Source organism: Tetrao urogallus (genome assembly GCF_951394365.1).
Source record: "Tetrao urogallus genome assembly, chromosome: 8".
Taxonomy (NCBI): domain Eukaryota; kingdom Metazoa; phylum Chordata; class Aves; order Galliformes; family Phasianidae; genus Tetrao; species Tetrao urogallus.
In genome coordinates this window covers 11,819,218-11,837,510 of record NC_136821.1, presented here as the reverse complement: position 1 = coordinate 11,837,510, position 18,293 = coordinate 11,819,218, and the positions used below count along the sequence as shown (strand labels likewise).

The 18,293-nt window shown below is 43.9% G+C and overlaps 1 protein-coding gene across 1 annotated transcript; it reads left to right on the top strand.

Moving 5' to 3' along the window:
* Positions 1–1,717: 1,717 nt before the first annotated feature.
* On the top strand, positions 1,718–17,655 carry MRAS (muscle RAS oncogene homolog; the record flags this gene model as incomplete). Its single annotated transcript, XM_079538929.1, has 5 exons — positions 1,718–1,910; positions 10,362–10,515; positions 13,477–13,576; positions 14,854–14,933; positions 17,556–17,655. 5 exons carry the CDS (start codon positions 1,718–1,720, stop codon positions 17,653–17,655), a joined length of 627 nt encoding a protein of 208 aa, XP_079395055.1.
* Between the last annotated feature and the right edge of the window lie 638 nt (positions 17,656–18,293).

Below are 18,293 nucleotides of genomic sequence, written 5' to 3'. Positions count from 1 at the left end.
AAACGTTGGCTTGTGTCAACTGTTTGACAAGAAGTCTTGGCAGTTCCCACTAGCCCCAGCGATCTCACCTCTGTGGTAACCCCTTTTCTTTTCAACAGGGCTTTGTTTTTAGAGGAAAATTTAGGATGGTTCCTATACATTTGGCCCCAGAAGAGGTCTATTACATAGCCTTAGTTAGAGGTCAAGGCGCTCAACTTGTACCAACATAGAGCTTATGCGTATGGCAAGTTATTCTGTATTTTCAGAAGCACCTCTGACACAAGCTGTACTTTATCATACGTAAAGTAGCGTTGGGCAGAAAGGAGGAGAGAAGACTCTGTCATTTAAAAAACGAATAAATAAACCTTGTTCTTATGTCCGTTTGCAGGCAAAAATGCATGTATGCAGTATGGTGAATCATTTGCATTATCTTTATGTTGTCTTTGAGCACTGCTATGACTTGAACAGCATTCTCACAGCACACTTTGGGGTCACTTGCTGACACCAAATATTTCAGGGGATACATTTTTTATTACATCTTAGATTCTACAGGCTGCTTTGGCCTGAGAATCTTTTTTCCGTAAGTAAAACAAACTCAAATTTGAATATTCACATCTGATTTTATTTTGCTTCCTTTCATGTGTTTGCCTGAATGCATGGGTGTGTAGTGGGGGGGAGAAGCTGGTTAGCAGAGCTGTGAAAAGCTCTTTGTTGAAGGGTAGGATCTTTGCTAAGGAACTCAGGACTCCCAAGCACTGTAAGTGAGAACTGCCTTTATGGTTCAGTAATCTGCAATAAACTGAAATAGTGCTTTGGGACAGAACTAGAGAAAGCGAAGACTAAACTTGGAGGGCCATAATCATAAAATGGCTGAGGTTGGAGGGAATTTTCAAGACCGTCTAGTTCCAACCCCCTGCCATGATTAGCGTTGCCAGCCAGCAAAGCTAGGAAGTGCTCTTAGTTGAGAAAAATCCCTACAGTTACTGAGAACCCCCAACAAGCTCTTGGTAGCTTAATGTGGATACCAGTTAGGATGCTGATAGTTTATGACAGTCTGGAGCATTCCCTCCAACACAGCCTCTTTGCACTCACATGTGCTGCTGCCCAGTTGCACCCAGTGACTTTGTTTTGTCTCTTAAAAAAAAAAAAATCAGTTCTTCTGCTGTCATCTTGGGGGACAGGCCACACACAAGGGGAAGCTCATCTCTTGATTCTCATGGCTGTGTCACAGCCACAAAACCAGCCTTCCTGCCAGGGCAGTTTTTTGTTTGTTTTTTTTTTTTTTTTTTTTTCCAAAAGAGCAAAACAAAAAACACCTGTAGCTCCTGGCTTGCTGCCCTCTGTGCGTGTTTCTTGGTTTTCATTTCTCAGACTTGAGGCTGAGAGAGAGGAAAGCAGTTAAGTGTGTTCTTGTCTGCCAGCAGGATGTGTTTGGTGACGATTAGCCAGCATTATAGACTGGGACCTGTGTAAATGAACTGCAGCTTGGTGCTGTCTGCCCATGGAAGTGATGGGCCTGGGATGTGAGGGAGCTGCTGGGAGGGCACACGCTTTTGCTGTGGGCCAGAAAGACTGTGAGTGCTGGCATGGAGGGGAGAACCCCTGGTTCCCAGCCGTGGAGCTCTTCTTCACTTCTCAGGCACGTGGTCAGAGTTGCCTCGTGCACATTGCTCTTGTTTTTCACTAACAAGTAATCAGAGATGGTCTCTTTCTCCAGCAGGTTTAGCACAGTGGAAACATGGCTACCAGCGCTGTTCCCAGCGAAAACCTCCCCACGTACAAGTTGGTGGTGGTTGGAGATGGCGGCGTGGGGAAGAGTGCTCTCACCATTCAGTTCTTCCAGAAGATTTTTGTGCCAGACTATGACCCAACCATTGAAGATTCCTACCTGAAGCACACAGAAATAGACGGGCAATGGGCAATTCTTGATGGTGAGCAAGCCACTCTTGTGGTCCCCTTTCTTGCTAAACATGAGAACAGGTAGACCTCAGTATCTTCCACAGCATGTTGTACTTCTGTGTTCCTCCTGTGCTGCAGTCTGCCAGGGATTTTATTACAAGCTGTCCTGTGAACAGTAGCATGTGGTCTGCAGCTGATCTCCAGAAAAGCTTCTACTTCTGTCTGCGTTGGTTCCAGTTCTGCATAGAGCTGTTTCTTGAAGGAGTGTGAAAACCACTAGATTGTGTTGAGTGGTGGTTTCCAGGCTGCTTCCATCTATCTTGTCAGTCTTCAGAATGACCAAAGGGCACCTATTTCAATCCTTTGCATTTAGCAAGGAGGATTTGTTAGGGTTGTGTGGACAGGCTGTGAGCCACTGTGGTGACCTCCTCTGGTAGAGTTGACCTAAACAGGCTTTAGGGAGCACGCCATGTGCTTCAACAGTGCTGCAGGGAAGAAAATAGCATATAACTTCTAGTTAAATCTATGCTTTCTTCTCATAGGTAATGCTGAGCTGCTGTGTTGTTTTGCTGAGAAACTCTAGACTTTCCTATTAGTATAGTGTCTGCTCTGCTGTTCGCACGGGTGATTGCTGTAGCTGGCTGTGTTTCAAAAACGACTACTCCACAGCTCTGCCAACTGTGAACTCCACAGCATGGAGCTTTAGGGTATGTCTGTGCATGGTTATACCATGCTGAAAATGACATTTGGGGTAAGCATCCCTGGTAGATAGCTTATGTCCTGGGAAATACTGGTAAGAGGGCAACTGAATAAGGGCTATAACTAGAACGAGCATTTAATCAGAGCTCATCCACTGACAGGGAAGAATTGTAGTATCTCTCAACTCCCATCTTTCAGGTGTGATGTTCTCATATATAGTTACCTATATCACTTAAATATGAGTAGCAGTCTAAAGAGCTTCTGTAACCTGGGTTTTTCAGTTCTCTGAAGAAAAATTGTTGTTTTTTTTTTCTTTTAATTAATTTTTCAATTAAAAAAAAAAAAACCAACAGCAGAGCAAAAAAACACAACCACCCATTTGATTCTGCAGGTGAGGAAGAAGCTGTGTTTTTACCTAAAACTGTGACTTTTCTGTCTGTGCTGCATAAGACAGATGAGAGCTCTAAGGGCAGTCTTGCTGTCAAAATGCTAAAAATTTTGTTTGGCTTTATATAATAATTAGGTTGTGCATGAAGTAAGCAAGTATTTTGTGCCTTAGTTACCCAAGTGCACTGAACCAAATCTAAGCTGACTTGCAGCAGGCTTCTACCTCAACAGTCTTACCATGAAAACATTCAAAATGACTGTTGTCTTAACATATGTAAAATTGGTGTACGAGGACAGGAAAAACAAGAGATTGGCATCAGTGGTGGATCATGGAGGGTTACACAACTTACCCTGAAGGCCGTAAATTCAGTCTAGTTGAGATCTTAGTTGTACTTTTAAGGGTTTATCAGATGTAATTTTTTGAGTACAGATGGCCCCCATGACCTGCAAGGTGTTAAAGAACAGCCTTAACTCAGTATTTTATTTTTTTTTAAATATGCCTTAATCTTGCCAACATTTGCTCATTTACATGTCACAGTTGGTCACTAATGGACATCTGCTTCACAAATATTCCCTTGCAAGTATGTCTCATGATGTTATCTGCATCAGAGATACCTGCTCTCAGTTGACCATCACATAATGTACTTCTGTAATTGTTTGTTAAATGCTAGTGCTGCTTTAAAAAATAAATAAATAAAAAGATCCTGTTATAAATTAAATCCATTCTCTCATGTATATCTCTTTAGTCCATAATCCAACCCTTTAAAATTAATTACCTTTATTTTTCTCTGGTATGCCTCATATTCTATTCTTTTAGTATCAGCTACTGTATACGTTGGTATTGACTGAAGCAGCCTTTCAGGCATCTTTCACTGAACATTTTTATCCAAGAAAAATCTGACCTGAAGTGGGAGAGTGGAAGGAGGTTGTTTTCCAACAAGCATAAGCTTAGCCTTTAGCATCTGCCCAGTAGAAACAGGGCCTGAAGACTGACTATCACATGTGTCTCCTGCCACAGCTCTGTGATCTAAGATCTAAGACATTCTCATACACTTGGGCAGCTGCTCTTTTTGTGGTTACACATGGCTGCGTGAATCAATTAGGGTATAAAATTAGGGACAATCGTGATAGAAAGGGTACAGATTCATCATGATGAATTCTAGACATTCCAGTTGGCTTTATGGCTAAGTTCTTTATGGGCAGTGGTTTTTTTGTGTGTGGTTTTTTTTTTGTTTTTTTTTTTTTCCTCAGAGCTTGTTGTGGGGGAGGAAAGGGAGGTAACCAGCAGAGACTTTTGCCTCACCCTGCCCACCTTCAAAATAGGAAACAGTATTAGAAGATAAGACTGCCTAGTGAAGGCGTAGTGTGAGGGGTACCATAAGTTTCTAAGTTTGTAGAAATAGTTAATTAAAATATATATATATTGGCATCCAACAACTTAATAAATAAATAAATTAAAAAAAAACCATACAGGCCGTTCTCTTCCTGGCTGTAGCCTGAGCAGTTCTGTACAAAGTGTCCAGCACTTAATATCTGCACTAGCATTATGTTGGTTAAAAACAAAATTAACAAAAAATGCACTAAAAAATCCCCACCTTGTGCTATTCAGCTTCCCTCTGTGAAAACCTACACATTTATTTGATAGCATTATAGTACCAGGTGGCAGCTTGATTAAGTGTTTGACTTGGGTTTTTTTGTTTTCCATTGAAGTCTCTCACTGATAGTAGACTTAAATGGAATGGGCTTTTATTTCAGATTTTAGACCTTAGAGACAAGCCTGAGGTCATACTCATCTTTTACCCATTTCCTCTCTGGCATAGGTGAGTATCTGTCCTTATGCTCTTAAGAGAGAAGAATCTGTGATAATTTCATGCCTCCCAGGATACTGAGCAACCTGTACTTGGTGTATTCAAGTCCAGCTTGGCTGCTGAGTGCAGAAATACTTGATTGGTGGCCTTAACATCAGTTTTCTGGGACCATCGATTCACTCTTTGGAGGACAAGTGCCATAGAGTGGAACAAGGCACTTAACTTGCGTAAGAGATGTACAGGCAGCTTGTGGCTAGCCCTTGTTTTAGGTTTCTGCATCTCCAACAAGGCTTTCAGATCAGCCTCCAATTTTCTCTGCATGTGTTATCCTCATTTATTCCTTGCTGTTCATACTGAAATCAGCATGGTGATGTTCTTGGTTAAATGCATCCACATGCAGGTGCTGTGTAGAAGCATCAGGTCAGAATTAAGTGGGGACCAGGGTTAATCTGCTTTGATTAGGTGTTGCTCCAGTTGAGTTGCTATCATTAATTTGGCATGCTCCCTTCTGTGTGCAGGCTGACTTAGCAGAGGATTCTTTTGATGTGGCTGTGAAGTGTCAATCTGGAATTATTCATCTGGGCATGAAACCAGAAGTGGAGTATCAATACAGGAAAAATTCCCAATGGTTCTAAATTCCTTGTAGTTCGTAAACCATGTGGAGGTAAAAAGGTGGTGATAAGGAGAGGAAGTGGTGGCCACAGACAGATGGCTTGGGCATGGTGATGAATTGGGCTAAACCCTTAGCTGCTGGTAGAGCTGTGCCAGTTGGTAGCAGCAGAGCAAGGAATTGTGCCTGTGTGTTGGGTAACTGTGGTCTCTTTCTCCTCTTTCCTTCCACCAGAATCATTAAGATGAAATTCCCACTGCCCACAAGTTGTCTTCCTACTACTTATCTTTAGTTTTCCCTTTTTTCTTTTCTTTTTTTTTTTTTTTTTTCCTCCTCTCTCTTTTTACAAGTCCCCATCTCAGTCCCTGTGTGTCCTTGCATTGGGAATAGCAGCAAGCACTGTTCTTTTCTCTGGGTTCTCTTTCTGTTCTCTCCACCTATGTCACCCATGCATTCCTTTTTGCAGAGGGTTTTTGCTGCTAGTCATCTCTGGACAGGCTGTCTGCTTTTCTCTTTGGGAAGCTTGGGAACAATTCAGCCATGAGGCCAAAGGGAGAGCAGAGGTCACTTTAGACTCGCAGGCAAAATGGTTGCTTTGCAGCTCACTTGTTTTATTTCTTTAAACTTTGGGTAATGTCATTGAAAGAATTAAAATTCAAGTAAAGTTTGTGCTTTCATTCTCTCATTTGTGTATACAGTATTTTTCCTCCCTTGATTGCTTGGATTTTGCAACCTCAAAGAGGGCTTTTTGTCTTGGGTTGTGGGGATATTTTTTTTCCTGCCAGGAAAATTTTGGTGTTGCAACATGGAAAACACAAGGCTTTTGAGTACTTGCCCTTTGTTAGAGAAAGAACTCCTTTAAGGGCTCCCATCTTTATTCTGTGTGTTGATGTGGCAGCCTTTCTTCTGAAGACTCCCTTTTTCTCTTTCCTTAAAGAAAGGGCAAGAATTCAAGTACTCGGGTTTTCCACGTTATAACATCTGTGTATTTAGGGCACAGAAGAAGGGCTTATGAGAACCCCAGTGTTTCCCATCACATGTTTATCCCTGTGGAGGGTTCTCACGCTAGGGGCAGAGTGGCTGTATCTCAGCAGACCATTGACAATCGAAGAGATCAAGCAGAGCACTTTGCCTCTCCTTGTGTGTGGCACAAGCACCTTCTATATCTCTGCAGGGTGATTTGGGGTGCAGGAATGCAACATACAAGCTGTGGGGCCTCTCTGCCCTGTCTGCTCAGCTCCCAAAATACCAATTTCTCAGCTAACCAAATGTCCCTGAGGACTGCTCTCTACCAGACTGCTGCTGATGGAAGGGGTAAAGATTGGACATGACTTTCTTCAGCCTGAAGCTGTTAGGTTTGTCTTGTCAGTTCAAGTTAAATTTCCCTTGACCAGAGTTACCAAGCCACAGAGTAGCTGGAAATGGAGATTCTCTGGCCCCACCTTTGGAAGCAGAGCTGCTGTGCAAAGAGAAAATCAAGACTCAGAGAGAAGTGCCAAGAAGAGTCTGGCTCTGTAGCCCATGATGACAGCATTCCCCTGATGGTGCCACATTCCTAGTTCTGCTCTTTGCTCCAGGGACTTTTTCTGTATTTTGCATTAAGTTGTTGAGGAGGCAGAAAATGCCTGGAGTCAGACTTCTTGCTGCTGCTCCTTTCCCTGGCTCTGTCTGTCTGCAGACCCATCCGGCCCCTTAAAGGTTTGCACGTAGGCTTTGTGTACGTAGTTGAAGAGACTGCTGGCAAAAATCAGATCATGCACACTGTACTTGCCTTTCTGAGCAGGAAATCAATGTGGGCATGAAGAACTGTCCTTCCCTGAGCTGTGTGGTGCACAACCACCTTTCTAGAATACAAGGTGTTCTGAGAGCTGCTTTTGGGTCTGGCCACAGCTATGTATGGATGCCACTAGTATGTTACTTTTTTTGAATGGAAGATAGGAAAAAGATTTAATGTGCTTTAAGTGCCTGTCTTGTCTCCTTTGGCCCCTTTGGTGAGGCAGTGGAGGAACTCTCATGCTGGTCTGTATACCTAATTGCCCAATGTACAGATAAAGACACAGGAGGGAGTGTTGCCTTGGTGTGGATGAAGAGGAACTCTCCTGCACAACCAGATCTGAGCTGCCTCAAGGCTGGGAATGCCATTTTTTAATCTGAGCTAAATCCAGTGGAGGCTTTGGGAAAAGTAATGTCATGGCTTGAATTTCATAGTTGGTATGTCTCTGTCCTTGGCTTAGATTTACATGTCTGTGTCTCTGGATGGGCGCTCAGAGCACTCTCAGTTATAGAGATTTGCCACACAGAAAACATCTATAGTGCTTCTGTATACATCTGAGTGCTTCTATTTTGGGCTTCCTAGGTTCCTATGTCTACTCAGATGTGCTTTCTCTGAGCAGCCATGCTCTTATCCAACCGATCACAACTCACAGGGAAATGGTGTGTAAAGCTCTAAGGATTAACGTAGAGTTAATTACAGGTGGAAAGCAGAAAAGGCTATCTCTTTGCTTAGCAACCTTTCACTCACAGAGCAAGAAATCTCATGCTAGGCTCTGAAGGCTAATTGCTCTTAGTTTGTTCTCTAGCTGATTTGCATTAAAGCTCTGTAATAAGACTTTCGCATTGCCTACTTTGGATGTCTCTTCCTACTTCAGACAGTTGTTGGCTTCTCACTGCTCACCCATAGGTTTTCATTAGAGTTTCTCCTTCCTTCCTCTTCAGTGAAGTTTGTGGAAACTAAACCACACGTGCTGTCGGAAGGCCCTCTCTGTACTGCACAGTCCATGAATTTGATTTCAGTTCTTGGAAGAATGAGGCAGGAGAAACCCGCTGTGCCTTCCTCCAGCCTTATTTCCACTTTTGCTTTTATGTGTTGCCAGGGTGGCAACTGACAGTCAGAGTACCAAGTGCTAATTTTAAAGAGTACCAAGGGAATAGAAGCTCACAATTCTTTTCTACTTATGATTATTTCTAAGTCTCCTGTTTGCAAAAACTAGGATTTTAAGAGTAAGCATGCTAGCTGAAGTCCTAAATCTCCTCACCCTGTTGGGAAGCCAGCCAAATCACCTTCCATGTTTCACCTTCCCAAGATTTCTGCTTGCTGCTTTCCCATTTCATTATATTACTGTCCTTAAGGTTTTATGCCAGAGCATTACGCTAGAAGCAAAGCTGCTTGCCTCTAGCCCTCTTTTGGAGCTGATGCTTTCCAGGATGTGACCGAGTTCTCCCTACGAAAGGATCCCAGTTGCACTCTCTGCTCTGATTTCTGTGGTACACAAATTGTGAAAACCATTAGGATATAGAGGGCTGTCTTTAAGAAGAGCACATCTAAAGCTGAAACAGGGACGACTTCTGGCCAAATCTATGACCCTTAAATTTGTGTGAATAGGAAATTAACTTTTACTGCTGTGTGTCTTCCTGCCTAAATTTCCAAAGTGCCATTTTCAGTGCTGTCTGGACTTGTTCTCCTTTCCAAGAGTGCTGCAAATGAATTCCCTGTAAATAGTGGCTGCTGACACAGCAGCCCTGTTTGTGTTTAGTGTTAGGAAGGGGGGGAATGGCAGGAGAGCCCAGCCCACTGCTACAAGCTGTCCCACTCCTCCACACATTGGGTGTGTGCGTGTGTGTGTGTAAGAAGGGAAGGGAGTGTATGTAGGGCTGGCAGTCAGCTCCCATCGCTTCCAGCTGGTTCAAGAGTCAGATGAGGGCAGCCCAACCTCTCCTTACAGGTTGGGTGGATAGGAAGGATTGATTTCCTCTTCCATTCCAGCCGCGTAGTCTTGGCCTTCTTCCATAGTAGCTCTTCTGCTCAGGGTGTAGAAATTCACCAGTGCATGCAGTGTCTTTGGGTTGTTTTTCTTTTCTTCCTTTTATCTTCTTTTCTTCTTCCTTCCTGTTCTCTTTTTTTCTGCAGTCCTTAGAAACAGCCTGGATGCTTTTGAGCTGAGACCCTTATTTCCTAGACTTAAGGGAGGGAAGTGGGATAAAAAGCTATGAAAGGATACTCGTGACTGAGTAGTAAGTTCTAGCTACTCAGCAAATAAGCCCCAATCTCGGACTCTTTGTAAGAGCCTGGAAGCTCTTTTTATCCTTCAGGTTTTCAAAGTGAGGGGAGGCAAATGAATACGATTGAGGAGTTTTAAGGGATCTGCCATTGCCAAGTACCTCCTCCAGCACAGCTGCCTTTCCTCTAGACACAGTACTGTGGTGTGCTGTGTAGCATGTTGAGCATGTCCCCACATGGCCACCCTTGCTGATTCTGCATGTAATGCTGGCAGTGAAGTGGGCTTTATCCAAGCCTCATCTGAAAATGAGGGCAGCTGGAGTACTTACCCTGCAGGGAGTGTCTTCCTAGGACTGTGGGCCTGCTTGGACTAGAAAAACTCGCATCAAGCCCTGCTGCTCTGTCAGCAGTACATACCTGACACTGTCTCCATCTACAAGTGCCCAGGGCTTTCCTTGTCACTCGTGGGCAGTAGATGCTAACTCTGCAGCTGTACAGGTGAAAACAGTTTTCCTGCTCTGTACCATCTTGCTCTGAAAGCACATAATTGTGTAGAAATAATATCCAGGCAGTGAGAAAGGGAAAATGCATGCAGCTGTCACTCCAGGTTATCTCCCAGCTCTGCTTCACCACAGTCTCTGGATTGTCCCTGACATTTAAATTGTCATTTATTTGCTCTTTGCTTTTCCATGCAAGGATCAGTGAGAGCAGGAAGAGGAAGAGGGTTGGAGGGCTGGGCTGCAGGACACTTAGAGCCATATCTTGCCAGAGAAGTAGTTCCCCAGGTTCCGTGGGTAGGATTTGATACTTTGAATGAAACTAATATCCATATAGCCTCTTCTATATCACTTTCTTCCTCCAACTTGCTTTCACAGAATCTTGCAGCCTTCGGGAGGACATGTCCAGCAAGAGGCAGAAGGGCCATGCAGCACAGCAGCTGCTGTTTCACTCAGTAACTAAACACCTTTCTCTTTTGTCCTAGTTCTGGACACGGCAGGCCAGGAGGAGTTCAGCGCGATGCGGGAGCAGTACATGAGGACTGGAGATGGTTTCCTTATAGTCTACTCTGTGACAGACAAGGCCAGCTTTGAGCATGTGGACCGTTTCCACCAGCTGATCCTCAGAGTCAAAGACAGGTGGGTGCTGCACCACTGGCGCTCTCCAGCCCTGCTGTGGAGAGGCTTCAGTCCCTGAAGTCCACCTCCTGCTTGTTTCAGGGCAGCTTCTTGTGTACTCTTCGTAGGTTTGTAGGTCTGCATGTGGGATAAGATATATCCTTTATGATAGCTTTCTTATTTGCATTTCATGTTTGGAAAAGTTTGATGGATGGAATCCTATAGTGAAGTGAAATGGTTTTGGAAGAGAAAAGCTCCAGCCAGAGTGCCTGGTCATACCAAACAAACCTTAAAAGGTTCTACATGATATGGGCCTGGGAACAAATATCTTGGGGGGGAAAACGCCTCAGATTGGGAGGAATTGTGTTTCTCAAAAGGGGACAAATTCAGTTAATGCATTGTGCTATGTAGCAGCTGTTTTCAATGAATGAAACATCTCAGCAGGGTGGGGGGAAAGCAAGACTGGTCGGCTGCTCCACTCCCTGTGTACATGTGGGAGAAATTAGCACTGGGGGATTACTATGGTGAGCAAACCCATCCTGACAGACCTAAAGGAAGCTACCAGGGTCTTGTCTTTCAGATAACTCCCTCTTCCCTTCCCAGTTCAAGGGATGGTGAGTCCTTCCACACTAGGTGGAGTGTGAATTAAGCCTTATTTGTCTACAGCTTTTAAACATTTAGTTGTTCCGTTCATAATAACTGTTAATTATGGAAGTCATCAAGAAAAGCCACCGGAGGGTTCGGACCTTGTTGCTGGCTTCCTTTCACAGCTCTGAATAACTTCCCCACAGGAAGGGTGGATGCGTATCATGTGAGGTTCACAGCTGACAGCTCTTCCAGTAAAGCGTCCACAACAGAGCCCGTGAGAGTAGAAAGTAGAGGAAAATCCACCCTTTGATTTCATCTAAATGAACAAAAACGTCAGTCACTCAGTCTGCCTCCCAGATAATGATGGTATTTCCTTCACTGTTGGCTTAGGGCAAGTTCACCCTGCTTCTGAAAGATGAGGAAGACAGCAAAGTGTTTCCTGTAACCTGCTGCAAGCAGATGTTGGTTTTGTCTAACTTAGCTTTGTGAAAATAGGATGCAGTGTTCGTTGTTTTGCTTTGGACTGAAACTTCTAGCCCTCCTTATGCCGTACAAACAAGCAGCAGCATGTGAGAACCAGGAAGTGAAACAGCCTCATGAAACTGCTTGTGTTTCCCCACGCTGGAGTATATAATGCCAGGAGTGTAATGCTTCATGCAGAGATTGTGCAGTGATTTTTCTGAACAGCATAAATAAAAAAAACGTCTTGCCAGGCATGTGCCCAGGTTTTCAAGCTAGCAGTCAGTTTTGAGGACTCCAGATCTAAAGCAATTGCAGGCTACTGCTTAAAATCTCTGTCCTTTTTCTCTCCATAATCTTAATTACAGTAAAGCTTCCAACTGTAGCAGCTTGTCCAAATAGCAGTCACACAACTCACAGCAAAGTCCCCGCAGAGTTTTATGCCCAGTGTAAACAAGGCAAATGAGATGCTGTCCAAATGTAATCCTTCTCTTACCAGTATGTCACAAGCCAAAAGGAATCAAATAATCCAAGCAAGTGTTTTGCTCCAGAATAGAGAGTCAAGATGTATCAGTGCTCAGGTGTAAATGTTAAATCAAATGCACATTATCAGAATCATTAACTGTAAGATCCATTTAAAATGCAGAGTACAGTACAGTGCATTTCCAGCCAGAGCAATGGGCAACATGCCAGGGAGAAGATGGAGCCCTTATTATCTCAATGAAAAATGACACAGAAACTCTGTTTGAAAATCCAGGGAAATCTTTTATACAGCAGTGAGTGCAGCCAGCTGCTCCTTACTCTAATAAAATCAGCTCCGTTACAGCAGAGAACACTGCTGTATGAGAATCATTTTAGGAGGGCTTAAAGCTAACAATAAGAGAATAATTAACAGTAACATCAGTTATTGGCAGTTACCCCTTCCTTCATAACAGCGGGTAAAGGCCATGCAGCACAGCTTTGCTCTACGTAATGCAGCTGGAGGAGAGGCTCTCGTATGGGAGGTGCAGCAGGAAGGAGCCATGCTGCCAGCACATCCCGTAGCACGATCTGGCTCAGTGTAATCCCTGGAGCTGCACAGACCTTTACCATCATCCACATGCCTTGTCAGGAAAGCCTGTACAACTCTTCCCTTGTAGTGTCTGAAGACAATCACTTATATTCCTGGTAAAGAAATACTGAGTAGTAATACCAAGCAAGATGGTTTTGGTACAGAAGAACTGTTGTTCATCATGCTTTTCTTCTATGATAAGAAGCAGAAGATAGTAGATAATAGCATCTGGAAATATAGCAGGACTGGGTTCTTCTTCCCAGAACAGCCTCCTCCCAGCTACCACTGCTGGTCTTGGGGTAATTACAGTCATTGTCCCATCATTTTCTTCCTAATTTGATGTCACCCTAAGTGTGAACTCCAAGTCTGTCTTTTCTTCCCCTGTGGTTGTTTAGAGTGGATAAGCATTGCGCTGTTCTCCACAGGACATGAACTGACAGCAATTCCTCTGACCTTTTTTGTTTTTACCTTGCAGTGATGAGCAGCTGTAAGGTATGCTGCTATTGAGATGCCTTAACTGTTACAAAAGAGTCCTGTTTCTTTGTTCAAGATTTGCTTCCATGCCTAATTTCCTTCTATAGTGGCAGACTAACTCTGTAGTTCACTCCATTACTCAGCATTATGATGGCATTTAATAAGCTCCTGAAATCCCTGTGAAATAAGGGTGGATGTGTGCATGTTGTCAAGGTAAATTTTTATGAACGTGCATAGTAGTTCAGTCTGGGGGCTGATACATGTTTGTATGATCTATCCTTATATTTCCTTATAATTACATGGTACATCTGTAGCTGAAAATGCTTGATGTCAGTATTAGAAAGTGAAACTTAGACTTAGTGTTTCGTATTGTAGCTTCCTTAAAACTGTTTCATTTTCTTTTTTTCCAGGGAGTCCTTTCCAATGATTTTGGTGGCAAACAAAGTTGATCTAATGCATTTACGGAAAATTACAAGAGAACAGGGAAGAGAAATGGCAACAAAACATAATGTAAGTCTGTAAAATTGTTTAATTGCTTGCTTTAAGTACCACTACAGGCATTCAGAATTGAATTACTTGCTTATGTGGAGCTGAATTAAAGTATTTTTCTTAGAATTGAACATTCGCAATTGCGTTTTCATCTACCACAAAGCAGTAGCTATAGAGATCCCTCGGAGTAGGGTCAGTTCGTTACTGGAACTAGAAGCTCTACTGCATGCCAGGCTACAGCAAATCTGTGGCTTCACAAAGTCATGTGTACAAAGCTGTATGCAAACAGTGAGAAATGTGAATGTTCAAAATGAGGAAAGAAAGCACAACCTCTGGGACTGAAAAAGCAGAGTCAGAAGTTAGGAAGTACATCCAGGTGCCCGCATGAAATAAACTTGTTAAAGATCATGTAGTTAAAGGGTTGTGAAGTCTATATAAATCTGGCCCACCATTCTAGCTCTGCATTTTTCACACTTGTTTAGCCTGAGAAGTTGCTCTTGGATTGGTGGAGATCACACGATAATTCACTAATCACCTCTAAATTCCAGAAATCTTGAATACCCAGAGGGAGGTAACATCTCCCGTAGGAGGTGCTTAATGAACAGGTAAAGGTAAGAGCAAACAAGCCTGAGACCTTTTGGCAGCTTGCTGTGCTTGGATGGCAAACTGCTCTGTGTTTCTAAACAAGGCACAATGAGAGTTTGGCAGGGCAGATTCATTCCCTCCCCAAGTAAACTCACTGCTGTAAGAGCCAGTACGCTGAAACTATAGCTCAACACGTTGCACCCATCACTATGTACACACTTTGGAAAAGGATGTGCATGTAAATGCTTCATAAGAGGGCAATTTTATCAATCTGCCAGCATGCTGGACAAGCGCTCTAGGAGGCTCCATCTGTTTGTTAGACTTTGAAGAAGAAGATCATTTTACACCAAGTGGGAATTTTAGTCATGAAATATTCATGCCGCTGTCCTAATAAGATGTGGCAAACAAGAATTTTTGGCAAGTGCTCATCTTTCAATCACCATCAGCAATTGCTGTGTCTACAAACACAACCTAGGAAGAGAGAACATCTGGCTACATGGAGTCTTGTGATCACTCTTCCCTAGATCCAAGCTTTCTTTAAGAATAAAGATGTTGACAGCAGTGTCATGACAACATTTTGTTTACTGGTACTTCTCTGGTATCTTAGATACCCCGTTTCTCCATCCTGGAGAGTGTTTTTCATTTTGAAACTGGTTTGTTTCCAACGTACAAGCTGATAGTTACCTCTTTTGTGGTACACTTCTCTCCTTCAGATTCCGTATATAGAAACTAGTGCCAAGGACCCACCTCTAAATGTTGACAAGGCCTTCCATGATCTCGTAAGGGTAATAAGGTAAACTGTAACACTTGTCGCAGTTGGTGCCTGTGGATGGAACATGCAGGAGTCCTGGGTTGGAGAGCGGGGAGGCAACGTTTGGGAGGTGGGGTGAGATGGGCTGGTTGGGAGTAGTTGATTTCTGGGTTTTAGTAATCTTCCTTGTTCTGTATGTGCACATGACTGTTAACTAACAGGATGTTGCCTTTGTGAGATACCAGTGCTAGACAGTTTGAGAACTAGTTGTGACCATGACAAAAAAAAAGTTAGTCACTGAAGAAAGCAAAGCTTACTACAACAATTCGCTTTAAAAGGCCAATACTAAAAGCTGTGAGCCAGTAATGTGTTTTTTTATGGCTTTCTCATCTCAAGGTCTCATGTTGCCCTGAGTTTAAAGAGCTGCCTATTTTTTTTAATTTCATAGGTGAGTTTTACCATTTTCTGCTCACTAAATGGAAAAAATTAAGCCTTTTTGTATGAAAAACAGCATGATCTAATGGCTAAGCCACAGGTTTCCTCCTCAGACAGCAGAGGTTGGTTCCCAGTTCTGGCATGAGCTGCTTTTGTTCATTTTGGCAAATGCCTGCTCTCCGGGTGAACCCGGCTCCCATTGCTGTTGGCAAGGTACAGCTGTCCAAAATTCTGGCTGCCTCGCAGGAAAAGAGCTGCATGCACATCTCAGCATCTCGTTGATAACCTCAAATCTCTCAGAAGATTTGTTTTTCTGGCAGGGGTTGTCTGCCAGGTTTTTCTGGACCTTCATTTTTCATGTGTTGGGAGGGTGCTGAGCTGAAATAATGCTCCTCCCCACCATGCAGTCAAAGTGCCTTGCTTGGCAATTAAACCATGAGACATTTATTCACAACGTATCTGTACTTGTGAATATCTTAGCACAGCCTCGAGCCAGCCTCTATCAAAAGCAGATGGTACTGCCCACTCTTCCCACATATCTGAAAAGCAGGGGGCAGAAAATCTTTGGAGAACTACAGAGCAGAGTTGGAAATGTCCCAAGCTGTTTCCCAACTGTTCTGGAACTCAGCATTAGTTGGCTAGATATTACTTTTTGTTACAGCAAGCTCTTACCACAATCTATTCTACTCTAGGGGAAAAAAAAAATGAAACATAACAAAAATAAGATGGTGAGGCTCTGTTTGCTTTCTCTGCATAACGTGACTCCAGACACAGTCTGGATGGAGCACTGTAATGATACAGCACTAACTTTGAGCCCTGAAAATGTACTTCATAACCTAAAGTATAGGTGATCTACCTCATTCCCCGAAGTTGTTACAGTGAGGGTTATTGCTACCCATATGAAATTTTCTGTGGCATCAAGGACACCATGTGATTTGTCCCCCAGCTTTGTCTCATCCTGGTCCTGATAACTTGGTTCAAATGCTCAGCTTAATGCCTAGCACGTTGCATAGCAAAGAGGCTGATCTTAAACTATTCAAGCTCCAGGTTGGTTATTTAGGCTCTGAGTCAATGGAAACTGCCTATGTCTGTGTAGTTTATCTTGCAGTAAAACTTAAGTCCACAGACTGCCTGTCAGGTGTTTGAAATACACAGCCTGCTGTTGAATTGCAGTGCTGGACTGAGCTGAGTGGCTGATGTGATCAGGTACAGCTCCCCTAAAGTTTTTGATGCTATTACAGCTTGACAAGACTGAGTATTATATTTGATGGCACAGGACTGTCAGTGTAGCTGTTGAGGATCTGACGCAGCATTTCACCATCATTTCTGTTTAAACACTATGACTGAGCAGTGCCTCATCTTTTAATGAGAAAGGAGAAGGTACCAGCATAACAGCAGATGAGATGAGGTTGCTCACAGCCCACCTGACTGATGAGGGCTTCTGCAGCGTGGCACAGGTGGGCTGGCAGCTGTGTTTTTGACGGCTATGGTTCCAGCCAGAATCTTCCTGGGGCAAGCCACAGAGGGGCACAGGGCGCATCCTGCTCCCAGTGCACTGGAGCTCATCACAAGTTCCGTGGGAGGCCAGAACCTTGCTGGCAGCAGATGCCATTTCTTTTTATGGAAAAACAAAACACAAAACCATGTCCACATCAGTGGCTAGGAGACAGTGCCAGCTGAAACCAAATCCTTCTGGGACAGGCATCCTGTATCACAGAATTGTAGAATGAATCATGGAACCATAGAATGCCTTGAGTTGGAAGGGACATTAAAGAGCACCTAATGCCAACCCAGCTGCCATTCACTAGATCAGGCTGCCCAGGCCCCCATCCAGCCTGGTCTTCAATACCTCCAGGGATAGGGCATGCACAGCTTCTCTGGGTGATGGTTGATGTTGCATTTCTTGGAGCATCCCTGTTTCCCAAGTGAGTTAAGTAGCCCTCTGGTAGAGAAGCAGGTAGTAGTTCTCCCAGGGCAGTTGGAGGCACTGTGCCTTCTCAGGACGTACGTCCCTACTCTTAGCCTTGATGTTTCTATATGGCTGCTTTCCTCTTTCCTTGAAAACAGAGGCAATGATTGTTAGCTGTGTGGTGTGATAGTCCACGTGTTGGTGGAAGGGGTGTATGGGAGTATATGTGTTTATGCCCCAGTCAGGTGTCTGACCCAGCCTTGTGGCTGCTGGCCACACCTTATTCCCCTTCCTCCCTCCCTTCCTCCCTCCCAAAACAGGCAACAGATCCCGGAGAAAAGCCAGAAGAAGAAGAAAAAGACCAAATGGAGAGGGGATCGAGCCACAGGCTCCCACAAACTCCAGTGTACAATTTTGTGACGGGGCACCCAGGAGCACCTTGGACATCTCCCTCCTGCTCCCAACCCACCATGACCTGAGGCTCCCAGAGGCTCTGGCTCGGAGGAGGTGGCTCGAGGGGTCTGGACCCCAGCAATCAGCTGGAGGGGCTCCTTGTGGGGCTGCATGGAGCAGTGCTAGCAGGAGGTGGAAAGGAGCAGCAGGACTTTGATGGCTCGGACGTTCCCAGCTCCTTCCAGAGGCCTCCATGGTGTGTGTTTAAAAGAAAAAAAAAAAAAAGTGTTGGTTTTATCCACAAACATTTCTCCTTGTGACCCTTTTATGAGCAGCCATGAATAGACCCATTTGGTACAGTCGTGTGTGTATGTGTGGGAGAAGGGAAAGGGCTTTTCTTTTTTTTTTTTTTTTTTTTTCTTGTCCTCTTTTTTTTTTTTTTTTTTTTTTTTTTTTTGTCTTTTGCTCAGCAAGCGTTGGGTTGCAGAGAAACATGGCTGGGGTTAGACTTTTTGCACTGAACTCTTTCTTACGCAGCAGTGCCAAAACACAACTTCATATGAAAGTGCATAGATTTGAAGGAAGAAAATGAATTCCAGCTGCTCTGGGTGCTCCAGACATTGTGTCAGACTCTGGAGGGCAGCCAGCTCACAGACCATAAACTC